The sequence below is a fragment of the Candoia aspera genome, chromosome 7, assembly GCF_035149785.1.
Source record: "Candoia aspera isolate rCanAsp1 chromosome 7, rCanAsp1.hap2, whole genome shotgun sequence".
In the NCBI taxonomy this organism is placed as follows: Eukaryota; Metazoa; Chordata; class Lepidosauria; order Squamata; family Boidae; genus Candoia; species Candoia aspera.
The window spans coordinates 22285952-22306081 of NC_086159.1; the positions used below are offsets into that span (position 1 = coordinate 22285952).

General features: G+C 39.0%; 1 protein-coding gene across 5 annotated transcripts in view; it reads left to right on the plus strand.

The window, feature by feature from the left end:
- Nucleotides 1-15742, plus strand: part of MYBPC1 (myosin binding protein C1) — a 116872-nt gene extending 101130 nt beyond the window's left edge. For 4 of the 5 annotated variants that reach the window (XM_063308432.1, XM_063308434.1, XM_063308433.1 and 1 more), the window contains 4 exons: nt 4035-4194; nt 4938-5074; nt 7967-8153; nt 15618-15742. In XM_063308432.1, the coding sequence (XP_063164502.1) occupies nt 4035-4194; nt 4938-5074; nt 7967-8153; nt 15618-15718 (585 nt within the window). In that variant the 3' untranslated portion in view covers nt 15719-15742. Of the gene's footprint in view, nt 1-4034; nt 4195-4937; nt 5075-7966; nt 8154-13613; nt 13654-15617 lie in introns of all 5 variants that reach the window. The other variant, XM_063308435.1, reaches the window with a different exon arrangement.
- Nucleotides 15743-20130: the final 4388 nt, after the last annotated feature.

The window sequence follows — 20130 nt, forward strand, 5'->3', positions numbered from 1 at the left end:
TCACTGCAGTCTCACAGTCATATTTGTTTCTGCATACCTTCTTTATGTATAATGATTTGCATGATTTGGGGGGTGGGGGGAGGAATTGAGTCAGACTTTAAGACAGGGTTTCTCAACCAGGGTTCCGTGGCACCCTCAGGTTCCACGAGAGGTCACTAGGGGTTCCTTGGGGGATCATGATTTATTTAAAAAATTATTTCAAATTGGGGCAACTTCACAATAAAGAGATAAGTTTCATTCTTTATTTTTAGTTTAAGAACACTGTTTTTGCATATACTGTATACAGGCCTCCACATGACACGAATATAATAATTTTGTCACTTCTGGCCTATATTTGAGCCTGAATGTGCAGGGGTTCCCCGAGGCCTGAAAAATATTTCAAGGGTTCCTCCAGGGTCAAAAAGTTGAGAAAGTCTGCTTTAGGATATTGCATTACTTATTTTACTTATAGGTGTTATTGTTGCTCTTTTAAATTCTTGTTAGCTGCCCAGAGTCGCACAGTGATAAGGGAGGCCATATAAGACTTCTAAATTAGTTAGTTAGTTGCTGGATTGAAAATATCTGAAAATAAAGGAAAAAAATAAAATTATCTGTTAGGGCTGTGTGAAGGGATGTCTTGCTTTGATGAAGCTGTAAACTAAGCACTACTCGAAGCTGCTTCACAAACAGTGATTCCTTTGCTTTTAAGACAGGAGTGAGGTGTCCATGTTATTTTCTTTGGAGTAATTCAGAGCCCCTCTTAACCTTTTTCCTTCAGAGCTCACACGACTGGAGAAGGCTGAGAGACGCCTCTCCTTGCAGTACTGGCCAAGAGAACTCTTCGGTTGGGAAGCCCTAGAGCAGGCTTCAGGAACCTCACAGTATGCATAGGAAAGCATGAAGCATCCTGGGTGGCACTGAGGGAGGTGGCTAGCCTGAAGCATTGAGAGTCCTCCAGGCTGGCTGATTCTGGTGTAGGCCAGAGGGAATTGCACAGCACATACCAGGAAGGCCAACTAAGAGACCCCTTTGGTGCACACTTTAGAGCAGTGTTTCTCAACTGTGGCAACTCTAGGCCATGTGGACTTCAACTCCCAAAATTCCCCAGCCAGCACTGGGGAATTCTAGGAGTTGAAGTTCACATGTCCTAAAGTTACCAAGGTTGAGAAATACTGCCTTAGAGTCTCCCAGTCTGGGTACCTCTGTCATGGACTGAGGGAATTCATAACTTGTCCAACTTAATGGATAGCGGGACAAAAGATTTCCTTTCACACCACTGAGATCTCTGAACCAGTCTCCAGCTGGCCAGTAGTTGAGAGAGCTGGGCAGGAAGAAAGGACATCCTTCCTTTCCTTCTGCTCACTACTACCTTCTCCTCACTACTACCAGTGGGTAAGAGAGACCAGAAGCTGCTTTGACAAGACTGGGCTTTTCCACCATTCCTGGCTGACTAAAGGTTGAGAAAGGGCAGCAGTGGGGAAGGATGGGTCCTTCCCTAGAGCTTGCTTTCTCATACTGCAGCTAACAGTAGCAAGAGGTGAGGGGCATGGAAAAACAGGCTTTCCCAACTGCTTCCAGCATTATCCTTTATTTCAGAACTTAAAATGAACACAGAGGTAGCTAATTAGCTTTGTAGAACAGGAGAGCACACATTATTCATCCAGCAAGAGAGACTGAAGTGTTTTAATCAGAGCCAGCTTACATTTTTAGCAGCATGTGGGCCTAATTAAGCAGAATTATGCCTGATTTAAAAATAGGTTTAAGCTCTTGAAGTAGATTACTGTACCTAGCCTCATAACTGACATGCTGTCATAGCAGAGCCATGATGGAAGAAGCTTCATGTGCCTGAGCAATCTTCCTCTTTGTGCCTAAAGGGGTTTCAGTTCAGTTAAGAAACTCGTAGCTTACTCTTGGCTAAAAAGTATTTATTTCGCACTGCAGCATCTTGCTGAGGTATAAATAGAGCTCTTGGGGCCCCAGGCAAATCTCTCAGATGGGGCCCCACAATAGTGAGAAAGCACAAAGGATGAGCTTCCCCCAAGCCCACCCCACCCACCAGGCTATGGCAATTGGGAATGGACAGGAGAAGGGTAAGAGGAAGGTGTAATGGACAGAAGGAATAACTTTGAGGAACAGGAGGAAAAGCTGCCGCCAAGACAATGGTCAGATAAAGGAAATCTGAGTCTGGGGCAGAACTGTAACCTGAGAAAACATCTCAGTCAAGATCCTCCCTAGTTTTCCTGAAGATAAAGGGAGGGAGGGAGGGAGGGAAGGAAGGGGAAGCGCATTCAGACTTGCAAGATTCAGTTACTATAACCTTATAATAAAAGTAACATTGGCTTGGGTGACTTTGGTTTCCTAGTCTGGACTCCCTTGAAGGGCTGACAGTCACAAGGCCACTTTTCCTCACAACCACCAGAGCCACTACCCTCACTTCCTGTCTGACTTTTAAACTCAAGGGAGTCTCCTCAGTCACCCAAAGTATCCCATCCTCCCACCTATTTGACCTTTAGACTCAGAGGTGCCTCCCCGCCCCCAGACACTCATGCATGCAACTCAGGTCCCTGTCCTCTCAAACTTGGCTGCCTGAAAGTCTCTTAGGCATACTATACTTGGACTGCAGAAATGTGGATAACCACCAGATGGCAGCAAACAATTAATGATTTTATATCTCTTTGTTGCCATCTAGTGGTCATCTGGAGTTTGCAGGCTCACTATGGTATCCCTACAGTACTCTCTTTTCCCCCTTATTCCTTCACAAGTAGGGTAGCATAAGGGGAGAGCAAGAAGAGGAAGACACAACCAGCAACCATCAAAGCCACCAAGGTCACTGAGAGCTCTCCTTTCACTGCATGTTGCTGCTGCTGAAGTGACAGCAGATTTGGGAGCTGCAGTGAAGGAAGAGGCAGCCACAGCAACTGCAGTGCCATTTCCCTCACTTGCTCTTGTTTTTCTGCTATGCTGTTCTTCTGAAGAGGCTGTTGTAGAGGCTCTGCACTTGAGCAGCTGGGTCTGAGCTGCCAAGCTCTGGGAAATCTCCATAAAGAGCAGCAATGAGATACGGAAAACTCTAACCCTTTGCTCCCATCTGTTGGTTGTCCGGATTTTTCTAATCATACTCCACGCAGTTTTTCTTTTAAAAAAATTGTTATTAAACAAATGCAGTATCCAGACATAAACTTAAAAAGAACCCACAGTTCATAAATAAACTAGAAACAGAATCAAAAACAAAAAGGGAGAAAAAGGAAAGGACATCATAAAACCTGAAAACAAAGTATTAACACATACCTGATTGATGAGAGAGAGCCAGTGTGGTGCTATGGTTAAGGCACGAGGCTAGAAACCGGGAAATCTAGTCCTGCCTTAGGCACAAAGCCAGCTGGGTGACCTTGGGCCAGTCACTCTCTCTCAGACCTAGGAAGGAGGCAAGGGCAAGCCATTTCTGAAATCTTGCCAAGAAAACTGCAGGGACTTGTCCGGGCAGTTGCCAGGAGTCAAGACTGACTTGAAGGCATCAAAGCCAACAAACTGAGGAGAATATAGGAGAATACTTGATATATTGAAGTATGCTTGATGCAGTCAGCAGAGATCCATTTCTGGAAGTCTTTCCATAGCAAGACCCATCAGTTATCTACTTCACTACTTTTTCCATGCCAAATTAAGATTTAGTGTCCCAGACTATCATTTTTTTCTCCTAGTTTTATCACTTACTATGCTTTACTGGTTCAAGCCATTCAGGAAATGTTTATTTCAATATAAACATATTGTAATATCTATATCTATCTCTGTATTGAATAACAGCATTTACACATATATTTAATCTATATTGCTATTTCACATGTCTGAATCTAAATTTATGGATAAACTTTTTTAGTTTCTTTAATATTTGATGTCTCAATTGTCTTTTCATGGGGGCTGTTTATAAAATTACAGCCATTCTTCAGGCTGCAGCATAGCAGATAGATGCTTCTAGATTGATGTCTCAGCCAGACTTATTTCTGAGTTCGTAACTGTTATGGTGTGACGAGCCCAAGTTAACCTGTTCTATCTTTCAGGAATGGTTCACCGTCATTGAACATTATCACCGAACCTGTGCTACTATTACTGAACTTGTGATTGGAAATGAGTATTTCTTCCGCATTTTCTCTGAAAATATATGTGGCCTCAGTGAGGATGCAACAAGAACAATGGAGAGTGCTGTGATTGCTAAAGATGGTTAGCTAGAACTCTGAAATTCCTGAAATACATAACACAAATATGACAGTGGAAACCAGCTTAAAGGGAAAAGGGAGGCTTATATTAATCCATTAATTATATTAAGCTGCCATATTTGTGGCAACTTCACTACTATGTAGCATAGCCAATCATGTTAATAGTAAACATTGATAATATCTTATTCTTTTTTTAAAAATATGGTACAGTTTGGAGGCAAAGGATAAAATAAGGGAGACTCTGTTCTTGTTTGAATTGTAACATAAACACATCTACATTTGGAAGGGGGGAAATGTTAAAATTACTTGGATTTTTTTTATAGATCCCATCTGCTAAAAAGTATGGGTATTATACCTAATTTGCAAAAGTACTGATTACAGACAAGGTGATCCCATGTGGATTTTGCATAATTCACTGTAGGTTCTTCGTAGAATCTAATGATTCATAATTATCAATATCTATGTCTATTTATCCAAACATAAATCTGTGATCCTTGACCTTTCCTGCATAGAGGAAGATGGTCAGAAAAGTGACTCAGATTTTTCCTGCCACAGCACTTTATCCAAAACTACTTAAGTGCTTACTATATTTGCATGTCCATGTCTCAGAAGCACTTTGAACCTTCAAATGTATTGCACAGTCCTATGATCTATAGATAAAGTTTGCTCTTATGTACGTAGCAATCGGGGACGCTATCATGTTACAAAAGTCTATCTTTTAGCAATTCTTGAATTTCTCTTTTTCAGGTAAAGTCTACAAAAATCCAGTTTATGAGGAGTTCAATTTCACTGAACCACCAATGTTTACTCAACCTTTAGTTAATACATATGCCATATCTGGTTACAATGCAACTTTGAACTGCAGTGTCAGAGGAAATCCAAAGGTAAGATACCCGTCTAGTAAGAATCATAACCAATACACAAGAGAATTTAAAAGTGTATGGATGAGGCAGATCAGATATCAGATTGCTACTTCTTCATCACACTTCTTGAACATTACACATATAGGTTCTAATGGTGCTCTGCATAGGTGTAGAACCTGTATGTGTGACGCTCAATTTCTATAGCTGGGGAGGTTTTTAGGAGGGAAGCCCACTTGCTCAGTGCATGTTGAAAACATACATTACCTTCCATTCTCTCCTTATTTCTTTTTCAACTATTAGGGTTCTGCATCTTCAAGAACATTATTTGCTCTAGCTGGGCTGAGATGTATTTTTCTACTTAACATAGCCTATAATGTCCTTGTTTGCTTCATGTTTTGGGGAAAGGGGGAGGGGTGTTCCTAGCGAGGTGACAAGTGGCACTGTAATTCACGTAGCATCATGTACTCCCAACTGTGATGGCACCTAGAAAATCCATAGTTGTGAATGCACAGCTGGCCACTCAAAACTGTTGGTTACTAGGTAAGCTGTTTATTCGTCTGCTGCATCACTCTATAGCAAAATAAATAAATAACCTCATTGGTGCCACTGGTACAAACCTGCTTTGTTTCTCCATCTCTACACCCACTGTGTTTTCACCTTTTTTCCTTAACTTGATACTCATCTGAGTTTTCTTGGAGTTGGATACCCAGCACAACTGCAGTATATCAGGGAGGGGTATTTACAGTACAAGTAGTCCTTGACTTACGCCAACAATTGGGACTGGAACTTCCATCACTAAATGATGCGGTTGTTGAGTCACACCTGATTTTATGACCTTTTTTGCCATGGTTGTTAAGTGAATCACTACAGTTGTTAAGCGAATCTGGCTTCCCCCATTGACTTTGCTTGCCGGAAGTCCCCTGGGAAGGTCTCAAATGGTGATCACATGACTGTGGGATGCTGCAGCCTCATAAGTACGAGGACCAGTTGTAACTACCATTCATTCAGCACCAGTCATAAGTCACTTCTTTCACCACCCTCGTAACTTTGAACTGTTGTTAAACAAATGGTCATAAGCTGAGGACTACCTGTATATATTGTGGTACCTAATAAACTGCATGAGGTCTTTATTTGAACCACATGTCAAATTTACAGTTGTCCGCAGACCTATTTCTATTCCTGTACAAGCAACCTGAAACTTGGCAACGAAGCCTATTTCCTTTTTTTTTTTAAAGAATTTTATTAAGTTTCGAGACAAGGATAAAAGCTACGAAAAAACAAAAAAACCACGAAAGAAGAAAAAAGAACTAAAAAGGTGTGAAAACACAAGAATTTTTTTTTTTTCAAAATTACAGAAAGATGTGACTTACAACTTTTAACAGCAAGGACACACAAAAATGTCCATAATCAATCTCTTACTCTATATTAAACCAAAACCACATTATTTCTATAAATCACTTTAGCACATTGTAAAAATCACTAAGTACAGTTACTCCCTCCCCTTATATTAAAGAAAAAAAATTCATATAGACCCCCTAAACAACTCCCCCCAAAAAAACTAACACTTATTTAATTATTCCCTTCCTACTACCATTCTGTACATTTCTGTCTACTATAATAAGAATCAAACTAAAAAGCATATAAATTGTCTACCATTATACTTAATAGTACAACAGTTTTAATAATCTTAATCTTAATAAACCCAAAAAACAAAAAACAATTCAAAACAGTGGCCTTAAATCAAATCCTTAAAAGCATCCAAATAAACATTTTTATACCCTAATAATCTTAATCCAAATCCTTAAAAGCAAATAACATCAGTCAAACCCTTAGAGCAATCCGGATAAGCATTCTTTTACCCTTATCCCACTTCAAAATAAACCAGAGCACTTACAAATCCCCACAATGTGCACAGAGCTTTTCTCTTGAAAAAATCAAACAGCCCAACTGCCCCCCTCAAAAATTCCAGCTTCTCTTCAAAAAACCTCCCACACATAATGACCCCTTCTTTTTCATAGCATTCCACCAGAAAGTCAGTTTCACTTATTGCTTACAGATCTTTCTCTCCATTAAATTTCTCCAACTCCACTATTCAATCTTCATTCAGCATCTCAACAGAAATCCCAATCTCGCTCTGAGAAGAAACAGCAACAAAACCTATTTCTGACTAATTTAGATTAGGAAACACTGTTTTATTAATACTTCCTGTATATTATTCTCAAAGGAAAATATATTTGTTTTGGGGAGACAGAGGGGTTTTTAAGCATCTTGCTACGATGAAAGAATTTGCATTAGATATTCTTCTGGTTCTGCAGTTCTGGGACTTTATTTTTATTGGAGGTATTAAAATATCCACCTTTGTTTAAAACTTTTATGGCCTCTTCTAATAGTGTAATTTTAAAACCATATGTTCAATAAAAATGCATGTAAAATATGCATGTAAAAATGCTGCATTTGGAATTCACATTTGAGAAAGGTGTCCCACAATCTAATTGCAGAAATTGAAATATATTGCAATGTACTTCATGGAAGTTTAGTATTTCATAATAGATATGGGTCTTCCAGATGGGCAATTTCCAAAACACTTCACACTTTGATATAGTGAGTCAGTCTGAAATGGACTGTGAGAGTTTCTGTCATATTTAAATGAGAGTCTTTGGGGTAGAATTTGAGGGAAAGTATGAAATGGGTTTATCCAATAAAATAATTTGAAAACCTAAAAAATAGCACAATTTATTTTAAGAAGTCCTTAAAATAAACAGAAAACAGACCATGATACTAAAATCAGATGTTAATGAATTGAAAATTCTTTGGACCATTCACTTCATTAACATCTGATTGTAGTATTATGCCACAAAAAAGGAATTTGGTCTTTAATTTCATACCTTCTCTGTCTCTGTATTCTAACTGCAGCCCAAGATAACATGGATGAAAAATAAAATCATTATAGTGAATGACCCACGCTACCGAATGTTTAGCAACCAGGGCGTGTGTACACTGGAGATTCGGAAACCCAGCCCCTATGATGGTGGCACCTATACTTGCAGGGCTGTCAACAGTCTTGGTGAAGGAGAAGTTGAGTGCAAATTGGAAGTAAGAGGTAAGATGCTCTCCGTTGGGTGGAATAGCTTTCTTCAGTAGCAAAAACAGCTTGGAGGAAGATGCCTTCTTTATGACAATAAATGTTGCCTCTTTTGCTTTGTGGGGGAATAAATCTTAATGAATAAAATGTTGATAGAAGAATATTAAAACAGCAAGTGATGCATTAATTCCATGGAAAGTAATAGCAACATTTGGGTAAAACACTTATGCTCTACTGAGAGTATGCAACATGGTGTTTTGAATATTACAGATACATCTGTATATCTATCATAAATACATCTTCAGGCTGTTTCTGGAGTAAAATAACACAATGCGTAGATGATTAGTAACTGGATCACAGTGTTCCATTTTTAACTTTAAAATTATCTGGTTACAAACTGACCTAATCTAAAGAAGAGTTAAAGCATTTCCTAGTTCCATTGACCCCATCAGAAATCTTCTGCAATGCACATTGTCCGTAGTATCCTAATGGGTTCTAGGCTCACCGATTTCTGCCTTTTGGGACTGTCTAGCTTTTGTTTTCTACTTACTTCTGAATCCTAATTAGGTCTTTTATGCCTTTGCTTTATAAGATATAGTGTTGAAAATCCAACGAGGCGTTCACTGCTCATATAATGCATTCAATTTTGTTAATGTGTTATTAGTATATTATCCTTGCTCTGGGATTTGTGTACTTTCTTTATCTTGCCCAACAGCTCAAGCAAGATAGATGTGACTTGTCTTGTGCAATATAGTAGTTACACTTCCTGACTGTCCAGTTTCTCTGTTACCTATTTGTTTGCACAGAGGGGATGCCATCATTTCAAGGAAATTCAGTCTTTTACATCACATGATAGTAAAACTACAACTCCCCAAATTCCTAGCAAGCACCACAGAAGAAAGCTAACAGGTTGTGAAAAACTGGGTTTGGATTAAGCTGTCAGATAGTATTTGTGGTAAGCATAAGATTAGAAGGTTTATTAATTATAAACTGTCATTGTAGTTCATAAACCTTCTAATCTTATGCTTTCCATGAATACTATTTGTAATTGTATCATTCACAATCCAACTCAAAATGCCAACATGGAACATTCGCAGTGTTTATGGCACCAGTAACCATGAGTTATGTGCCCCATTGAGACATTTTAGAGCTGCAAGGATTTATCCAGTTTCCTTGGAAAGAAGCTACTGAAGGCTGATAGGGCTTCTGTACTAGATAGACTGAATATAAGACCAGAAAATTACATCAGGCTGTGGTTCCCCATCCAGTAGCTAAGGGACCTACAGAAGAATAGAATTTTTTACTGAGAGAATTTTCAGCTATCCCTTTCCTCATTTCCATCACTGATTGATTTTCCTCTATCTCATACACGTCCCTCACCTCTCTTCCCTCTGTATTGCAGAATTGGAGGGGGCAGGAATTAATCTTTCATTCATCTCTGTCAAGTTCTGTCTTAACCACATTCCTTAATATGGAGAGGAAAAAACTTCTGACATCCTGAATCTTTTTGCAACCAAAAGTAATCTTTTAAAAGGGACCTTTAAAATGCCATTTAACTCTCAAATCTCATTATAATATTCATATCTTTTCCATACATGTTGATCCTGTCCAAATATAACAAAATTTCTTCTTCATATCCCAGTTTTCATCCCTTTATTTTTTTTTTCCCCTTTATCACCTAGTTGGAAAGACTAAAAAGTCTCCATATTGAAAGCTTGGTTGCCAAAATGCTTTGTAGCCATAAAGAAATGGCTACTAAATATTTCACTGCAATTGTGCTGTTTTTTTATTTCCTCCTTCTCTTTTCCCCTTAGTATTTATTAACGGAAATCCCATACCTCTTATTCACTGGCTGAGAGATCATCATTAGGGAGGTTCAGCAGTTCTTTCCTGCTAAACTGGTTTGGACATGTAGTCAAACAAACATCCTTCAAGGTCATTAATTAAGGTTGCAATGACTTCATAGTAAGCCCCACTGACATCAGTGGAATTTACTTCTGAAGAGACATACATATAACAAGGAGTTGTATTCGGTGGCCTCAGTGATCCTCTGTAATTCTGTGGTTTTATATATAAGGCTTCACTGTGAAGATACATTTCCAGATATTCAAAATCATATGGTTCCATACAAACTAAGTACCTCCCTTTGTATAATTCATTTTAATGGGGAGCTGGAAGTGAAGATATCAAACACTGTAGGAGTATGGAAAAGTACTGAAGAACTTTAATGCAGAAAAACATTGATTTGTGGAGCTTTTGTGATAATAATAAGTAGGTCCCAATTTTGTTTTCCTATTTGCACTTTGATTCACATTTCCCTGTTCGTGTGGGATTTCATTTGAAGTTAGAATTTCTCATGTGTCCACTATAGCCACCTGTAAATGGAATCAAATAAATCTGATGTGTAAGATCTTTGAATTTGACTGAGCCCAGGATACTACAGGAGAAGGTTTAACCCCTGCACTTTTCCTGGCTGAAGTTTGCTTTTGAAGCTGTCATTAGGTCTGTAGAACAAATTGCAATTTGGGCAGATTTTTTTAGGAGAACTTTGCACAAAGGGAAAGGATTTCTTCCCTGCCTTAATTTCTGCTATAGTTCTAGTCTGAAAGTCAACGTTCCCAAGTAACTACTTATACTTGAAAGAGGCAAAGCGGGAAGTCTTCCACACAGAACTCCCTGGGTCACATCCAGTTAGATCCTTGGAATTATTTGTTTGTTTGTTTGTTTGTTTAATTTATACACTGTCCATCTCACTATAAAAGTGATTCTGGGCAGCTTACAAATAAAAAAGTCATAAAAAATTATAAAAATACAAAAGATACAAAAGATCAAAGAAGAGAGGAAAACTAAAAGGTGGAGAGAGCACCTTCAAACCACCAACTACCCCCAGGGCTGCCTACCAGTATTGGATCCCTGAGCTAGCTGGCAGAGCGGGGTCTTAACGCTTTTCCAGAAGGCCAGAAGCGTGGGAGACAACCTCACCTCAGGGGGCAAGATGTTCCACAGGGTGGTGGCAACAGCAGAAACGGCTCTCCTCCTCAACCCCCTAGTCAAAATTTTTAGCTGATGCCCTCTTGAATTCATACCTCTTGAAGAAAATCAAAGTTTTGTAACTGGCTTCATTGTGTCCAAAAGCAATGGGCTGAAAGAAACATGCATCTTTCTGCTTAGAATGTATGCTGTAAGAGGGCAGCTGACTATATGTGTCATACGCTACTTCCATCATCTCCTGAGTATTGCACCCCTACCTGAACAATTGCTATTACCAACCCTTTAACTGTTGTTGATACCCTTTGAGTATATTTTTAAAGATGGCTAAAGACCTACTAGTCATTGAAATTTGTCTGCACCAATTGTCTGCAGTCAATATTTCTTGTACTCTCTTTCTCAGAAACAAAGAATATCCTTTCCCAACCTGGCACCTTCTAGATGCGTAGGGAAAACAGCTCCCAGATTCTTAGCGAGTATGGCAAAGGTTGGAAAAGCCTATCTTACAGCCACTGTTTGGAGTAGTGTGAGAGGAATGATATTGGCTTATTGTTGGTATAGTTTCTGCCCATTGTTTAGTCATTGCTCTGCCCCTACCTAAACTGGCACTGAGATATCCACCATATGAGATGCCAAACAGAACAAACTCCAAGAAACTAGGCATCTATGATGTTCATCCTATATTGAAGATCAAAGGCTCTGGAAGAAGAGAGCCTTTAGAATTAAAAAAATTAATGAGGTGCCTAGTTTCTTTTTTCTTTTTCAAAGACTTACTTGGCAGGTGAAAGACAAGGCTCATTGCCATTAAGTTAGACTGACTCAGGAATATCCAATTGAAGAAGTCATTTTTGGATCACTCCCAAACCTACAATTATCTATTCCCAAGAAATTCTACTGACATCAGTAAACTACCCTAGATTACATATACTGATTATGGTGTCCTAAGATATATTGCCATCATAATGCAGCTTTAATATCACTCATTACAGTCCAGTATTGAATAGAATCATGTTTTCTCTTTTTATCTGTTGAAAGCTTAAAAAGAATTACAGATGGTGTTGACAGTTCTGAAAAGAAAAAGCTTAATGTTGTTAAACAATGGTGCAACAGAATGTAAACGTAAATTACATATCAGTCAAATATCTTAATTCTGCAATGACATATCAAGGAGAAATTTCACCAGGAAAACCAACCTTCTTAGAGGAACAGAAACTGGTCTTTAAAATCATATTCTACTGGACATTACCTTTTATTTCATTCCTTTATTATTATATAAAATGTGTTTGCATGATAAGTGTCTATTTTATACATGTTCTTTATCTTTGCCCTATGGCATACTTCTATGGCATGGGCAAAGAAGGCCAAATTAATCAAGAATATAGAAACTAATGTCTAGATTAGAATCCCATTTATCAATAGATATAGTCTTATTTCCATGTTTTCAATACATTCATAATCAACATCAAATGAATTTTTAATGATAAATGCATATGTTAAAAACAGTATTTCTAGATAGTTTATATTAAAATGCAGACAGACTGAATTATGAAGAACAGAGCTGAATCAGTAATAAACGTTGAGTTTCTCAGCAGAATCACATTATCACTGTTTAATTGTCCAGAATAAAAATGATAACATATAACTTAGTGGTATATTAAGAACATCCACAAACTTGGGAATAAGCTCGCCTAGACAGCATGAAATTTACTATTGAGGAAATACTCATTGGACTGTGCAGTAAATTTTATAAAGCGAATTATAACTTATAAATACAATGATTTAGTAACTACCTATGCTGGAGTTTTAAGAAAATAGCTTTTCACCTATAAAATACATGTTTAAAAGGCTAATGTAGAATAATTACAGTTTGTTAAATTATATCAGCCTTGTTTTGCAAAAGTATATAAAGGAGTATGAATTATGTTATCTTTATGCCATAATACTTGATAATTTTGCCTAGTAGTTATTCAACTAAAAATAGATATAGATATAGATGTTTCAATGCTACACATATGGCTTTTTCCTATACTGAGAAACACTCTGGATGTGTGTGTGTGTGTGTGTTTGCGTGTGTGCATATATCTGTATCTATATCTAGAATTTTAATTTTAATTAAAATGTTTTAATTTAGTTTAACCTAGTTTCTCTGTTAGTCCTACATTAGTGACACAATCAGATTGGCTCCTTTGTATCTCTTAGATTAGAGTGGCAGCCAATCACTTGTGACTGTGCATTATTAATTAAGCTTCCTGTATTAATGATAATGCTGAAAGTGTGCTAGACCCTACGGCTTTTGACTTTCCATTGGCTTCTCTCACTTCCATTCTCTTTCTTCCATTCTCTCTCTCTCTCTCTCTCATGTTTTACATGACTAAGGAATTAAATCACCATCTTCTTATCGCTGTGACATACTTTCACTCAACGGATTCTGTACGTGTATGTTTAGCAAGTAAAGTGCTTACAACTTCTCTCTCTCTCTCTCTCCTGTAGTTACACAGTAAGGATTTTTGAATGTATAATGTCATCTAAGGTAAGCTTTCATATGGTCTCTGCATATGAAGCTTATTTCTGTTGTCACGTCATACAAAACCTACCAAAGTATGGCATAATTTTCATTATGTCATTTAATGAAAATGGGGTAGTAAAACCCATGTAGCAACCGACTGACTGTTTATATTGTGTTCTTAATTAACAACTCTCGCTGAATCTGCTGAATAAATGCTTGTGAAGCAATTCCCGCTGTGATGGCAACATGTACTAACAAGCTATGCAGGGAGTGATAAAGCATGAACCAGGTTAACAGCTCACTATACATAAATAAGCATAAATCACAGCATTTGAACATCTAATGCCAGTTATTTGCTTCAAGGTTCAGGCAGCTAGGGAAGTGATGCTGTTTAATTATACTCAACTCTTAACTCCTTTTCTTGAAAACTGTACACTGCAGCAACTTTAAGGAACTAGTTTAAAAGCATGGTAGATTTTGTATATCTTAGCACAAAAGGGTATGAGAAAGAAGAGAAAGGAAAGGAAAGTTAAATCAAATAGCTTAGTTTTAGCTGGGTTGTGCACAGAATTGTCATTTGGATTTTTATTTGCCTGAATGTGCAAAAAAGGTACCTCCATAATAGTCAACCGTAAAATATGATCCATAACGCTTGAAAGATTCTTGCATTTGAGATTAATGGTACAAACATTCAAAGGTAAGTTTTTTATTAGAGGGCATGTTTTTTTCTCTCTGGCCAAGGCTGTCTTAAAGCAAGGCATCTCAGTGTTTGTTTCTGTTTTAACTATTATTACCTTACTGAATCTCAGCAAACTAAGGTAACTTCTCTTGGAGTTTAGACAATTAATAAAGCTTACATCCCTGCACAGAATTCTCATGTTGCCAACATTGCTGAACAATTCAAGAAAAGAGCATGCAGTTATGATATTGCACTGGTGGGTTGGCACCTTATGCACATTCTTACCTTACTGGGATGGTAGGTTTTATTAGTTCCCAATGCAACTTATGATACTAAGCATTTTCCACCTAGATAGCATGTAGCTGACAAATGTGTAGAGTGTGGTGAAGGTATTGATAGGGAGGTCACTAAATGCAATAATGTCATACTTGGGGATACCCATGGGGGGGTCATCAGCATCAAAATGGCTGGCACAGATGTGCACTCAAAGTTCCACCTCTTTTTATGTGTGTATGATGCATGTGATGCATGTTAAAAAGGGTTGGGGCTTTGATTGCCCAGTTGCACCCACCATTTTGATGCTGTTGACCCTCTGTCTGTATGTCCCTGGTTATATTTCACTGTAGCACAGTTACTGGGAATTGTAAGGAAGAAATCTGGAAGCAAAAACAGTAACAAGTTAAAAATGTAACATTAGACTTAATATCATTATTGTTTACAGAAGAAAGGAGTTAGGTTGCCCTTCATATTTGGCATTTGAATATTCTTGATGCTATAACAGGTGTTCTTATTTGAGGTGACCTTCACAATGTGGATCACCAGCATCCTGCTGAGTCTCCTTCTTTCTCCTTCTCTCACTTCCTTATTCTGATAATTACAATATGGGTCAGCAACTTCACTTCAAAGCTTCTTCATTATGTTTGGCTTGGGGAGAATGTATGGAGACTCACACTGTGAGTCTCTGATGAGTACCTGAAGACTTTACAGCCTCAACAAGAATGACTTGTCATTATTGGCAGCATTCTCAAAGCAACCTCATGCTGGATCCATCAAGTCCCCATCCACTGGACAATGTAAACGGTCAATGGAACATAGAGTTCCTGACTTACCACTCTCAAAAGAATTTATTTAATTCACACACAAAGAAAAAAAGTAGCAGTTGGAGAGGGATCCAGTCTAAAAATCCTAAACCTATTTACGCTAAAGGAAGCTCTGTTAAAATGATGGCATATTTCTCCTTTTGTAATGCATACAGGCAGAAAGATCAAACCTGTCCTTTTGGTTGTTTTCATAATTGTCTTGTCCCTAGGTGGGCTCTCGTTCTTCCGACTACTCCTGCAAGGGGTGCCTCCACATATTGCCCAGTCCTACATGAAAGAAATGGAAGCAAGCAAGCTTGGAAAGAAATAAAGTCTGGCCCAAGCACTTCTCTGCTACTGCTAGCCATCCTGCAGCCTTTCACTTCTACTACAGTCTTCCTACACCAGGATTTCTCAACCATGGCAACTTTAAGATGGGTGGACTTCAACTTCCAGAATTCCTCAGCCAGCATGGCTGAGCTGGGGAATTCTGGGAGTTAAAGTCCACCCATCTTAAAGTTGCCAAGGTTGAGAAACACTATTCTACACCATATCTTGCCCCTTCCCACTTCCTCCTGCTGCTGGTGGAAAGAAAAACTCACGCATGGATTGGTTTTTGGAGTTGTAATGAAATAAGCTGATGCTTACCTGCATTTTGTAATGTTCCACACTGTTGTGCATTTCTGTTTCCTTCTCTCTCCCCTCTTTTTTTTTTATGCAGAAAAGAAGACAAGCTAAATAAATATGCATGGGAGCTCATTTTTTAGTTTCTAATTTATATGGGTAGATACTTATTTCTTTTTTGTGAAAAGCAGATCCTGCCACACCCAGTAACACTGCAATCAGAACATATAGTACCTCTTTCGATAGCCAAATAACACTAGTTATAGGTTGAGATGCTGCCTGCATACACATGATCTACAGCACTTAACAGTAATTGCAGCTGAATGCATCCCCAGTTAAAAGGGTTTTCTTTTTCTGTTGTTCATCTGTGAATCCCGTTTCTTTAAGCTACTACAGGGTTGTTGTTTTTCTTTTTTGGTGATGTACAATAAAGCTGAAGTGTTTATGACCCAGCCACATATCTGGGATTCTTATGTTTATTTCATGTTAAGCTATCACTGCTATTCTGTCCTTGTATTTTCTTTGCTTTTTACTTGCAACGACAGACACTGGATTATGGGCAGGGATGCAGATGCATACACACATATTCCTATCCATTATGTTACTCCGTTTTGGGGTAAGCACTGTTGTATAAAGCACAGAGAAAACGAAAGGAAAATTAAAGGCATCAGATAAGAAAAGGAGATACAGATAGTCCTCGCTTAATGACCACAATTGGGACTGGAATTTTGGTTGCTATGTGAAGCAGTCATTAAGCAAATCTAGCCCAATTTCACCACCTTTTTTGCATCATCACCGAATCACCGTGGGCACTAAGAGAATCATGTGGTCATTAGGCGAATCACATGGTTCCCCATTGATTTTGCTTGCCAGAAGCCAGCTGGGAAGGTCGTAAATGGCAATCACGTGACCACAGGATGCTGCGACAGTCATATATGCAAACCAGTTGCCAAGCGCCTAAATCATGATCATGTGATTGCAGGGATGTGGCAACAGTTGTAAGACCAGTTGTAAGTCAGTTTTTTCAGCACTGTTGTAAGTCTAAATGAATGGTTATTAAGCAAGGACTACCTGTACTGTATAGGTGAGCCTAGTTTACACCATCCCCACTCATTATGCCTCTCCACACCTTTCTGTCCCGCAAATCTTCTGTGCTCTCATCCTGCCCATTAACCAGTTCATGCATTACTATTACAGTGCTTCAAAGATCTTGAGACCTTTATCCGAACACAACTTTCTCCGTCTTTCTCTTTCATTCTTTCCTCATACACTTGCTTTGTGGTTCAGTCCTCACTCTCTCTCTCTGACTAAACCTCCTCAATATATTTTGTCCCTATTTTTTCTTGTATACTCTACACACTTAAGTACCCACTGCATTCAACTTTTGTTTTTTCATCATATGTCAAACTTTCACTTTCATATAAGAAAGTATGCAGAAGCTCACTCTAATCTATGGGCACAAACGTTACACAAACATTCCCTGCTAATAGTAAGGACAATACTGGTCAGTTTAGGAACACTTTGGCCAAAGCCCAGTTTTATCCCAAGCATGTTCACATTATTCTATGCAAGACAGGGTCTCTAATATGGGGACTACCTTCAAGCTAGCATTGTTTCCTGTATCCCACCCACTAGTAGGTACACACAGTGCATACACTGCAATGCTAGGTAAGACACAAAAGTTCAAAATCTATTTGGAAGTTTGGAATGGAGTATAGCCACCTGGTTGATAATACAGTATATGTTAGCACACTTGTATGACAAATTCTAGCCTAGCAACTCATACATATTAATGGCGATACCAACAATTACTTGTTATGAAGCCTTTAATGTATAGCTATCACTTATTCATATAATTGTAAGCATGTTTTATACAAAAGTGCCATTAAGTTCAGTGGAATTACTTTATTTCAGTGTTTAAGATTGTATGCAAGCGTACTTGTTTTAATGTATTATAACTTTACATTTGGCTTTTAAAATAATACGGAAGTGCCCGAAAGACCCATCACAACCCTTTAGGTCAATGGATACAAAACCAACTTTAAATCTTCACTTTATGAATGGCTACTGCAATTGAGAGAGCGCTCATACTTCCCAAGCCTGAATGCAGTTTTGAAGGAAGTAATGCTGATTGGCTTCCTTATTTCTGTCAAATAGGCCCAGGCTGAGGAACATTGGGCAAACCTCACATGCAAGGCTACTAGATCTGAGCTGCAAAAATCCAGATCGCCATGTATTTGAGTTTTTTGTATTGTTGCTGCCATGTAACGGTTGCATGGATTTTTGCTGCCCGAATCTGGTAGCCTTAGATTGTATAGCTGATTTTGGCTCCAAGTAATGCTTTCCAAGTATCCTCTGAGATATGCTTTGCATCACAAAGATTGAGTGGTCCAGAATCGATATGCATTGTTCAGAGTAACAGAATTCCACCTTCTTTAGAAAAAGCTGATTGTTTGGGAGTGCTTTTCTGCATAAATACATCCAAAGACCATGGAACACAGGCTAAAGTTATACTTCACATCAGGACAGCAATGACATACAAGACACTCAACTCTGTTCAGGGACTTGCGTACAGCAGGAGATTCATAGACATAAACATGATACAGCTAGAAAAGTTGCTTTATTGCAGATAAGCCACTTGTGCACAGAAATTCTGCCTTTTGCAGAACACAGAAATCAAGCACGCTAATGTGGAACCAGTGATTCTCTGTCCAGACAGAACAATATATAAATATTAAACAGATGTCTCTGACTCTCAAGGCTAGGAAAAGAATGACCAGAAGGCCACTGACTCAAAGGGTGCCAGAATCTAAACTCTGGAGGGCACTCATTAGAGAACTTAATTTCTGTATTTTTTAATCAGTCTCCACTATCTGTATTACCTGTGAAATGCTACTCTACTAGGGGAAGGTGCACAGCATGGCTGGTGGGTTACGAAACTGACTAGCACAGCAACTCCATACATTAACCATGAAACTGACTAGTGCAGCAACTCCATACATAAACACATATGAACACAAATCAAAGTCCTTATTATGAAATGTACACAGTAATCTTTAAATCAATCTATCATAATCATGGTATTACATGCAGCAAAGGGATTAAATAGAGAAACGACTTCTTAATATGCCTGGGGCAACTGTACTCCAATGCTAGGCTTACACTGAAAAGTTCTGGAGAAACCGTATCAGTCTGATCTTTACATATAGGCAAGGCAAATATGTTGGTATCAGCCTTCCTTCAGTCCTGGGCTGTTTAGATGTCTAGGCTATCAACTTCTGTCATTGCTGGTCTGTATAGGCAATGACTCAGGATGGGGCAAGGGGAGGTTATGCTCCTATCAGAAACATGTACATAGTTTAGCACCATGCACACCCTTCTAGGTTAAAATATAGTTGTCTAGTTCGTGGTTCAGTGTGATGTTCACATCCAAGCAACTGGGTTCAAAAGGTAAAAAGTGGCTCAACAGCATATTATGTGAGTGTAACCAGAATCAAAGCACACAACTGGCAGGTGCTGCCCGTGCACGGAAGAGCTCCTAGACGGCAAACACTGAATTGGAGAGACATGCTTAGCCATGGTTTACTTAATCTTGGTTTGCTCAACCCAGTCTTCTGCATTTGCACAGTCAATTCACTACACGGGCTAATTTACACAATTAAAATGTGGTTAGCGGCGTTGTGACTCATCATCAGGTGGGCTCATGGTTTAGAGTTATGTAAACCTGGGCAACTGAGTTTATTTAGCAAACCATGGGTAAGAAAACACGAGGTTAAGGTGCTGTGCGAACGCAGCCACAGTCTGCGGGATCCGCTCAGAATCGACACGACCTTTTCCGCCCGGTTCTGTCGCCCTCCGATCGCCGAGGATGACCGAAATCACCCCGTCTTCCCCAGACCGGACGGGAGGTGAGAAGAGACACTGAAACGGTAGATTACTGCAGCTACCTCCCCTAGCTCTACAGCGAAGGGAAAGCAGCTGCCGGCGAGGAGGAGGACGCGGGAGCGAGGAGCGGCTTCAGAGTTGCGAAGTCCCCCAGCCGTACCCGGGACAGGGCGGCCTCAGTTCCCAGCTCACAACTTCCTGCCCGCCTCCAGCCAGGCCAGCGGGCTTCCCTGC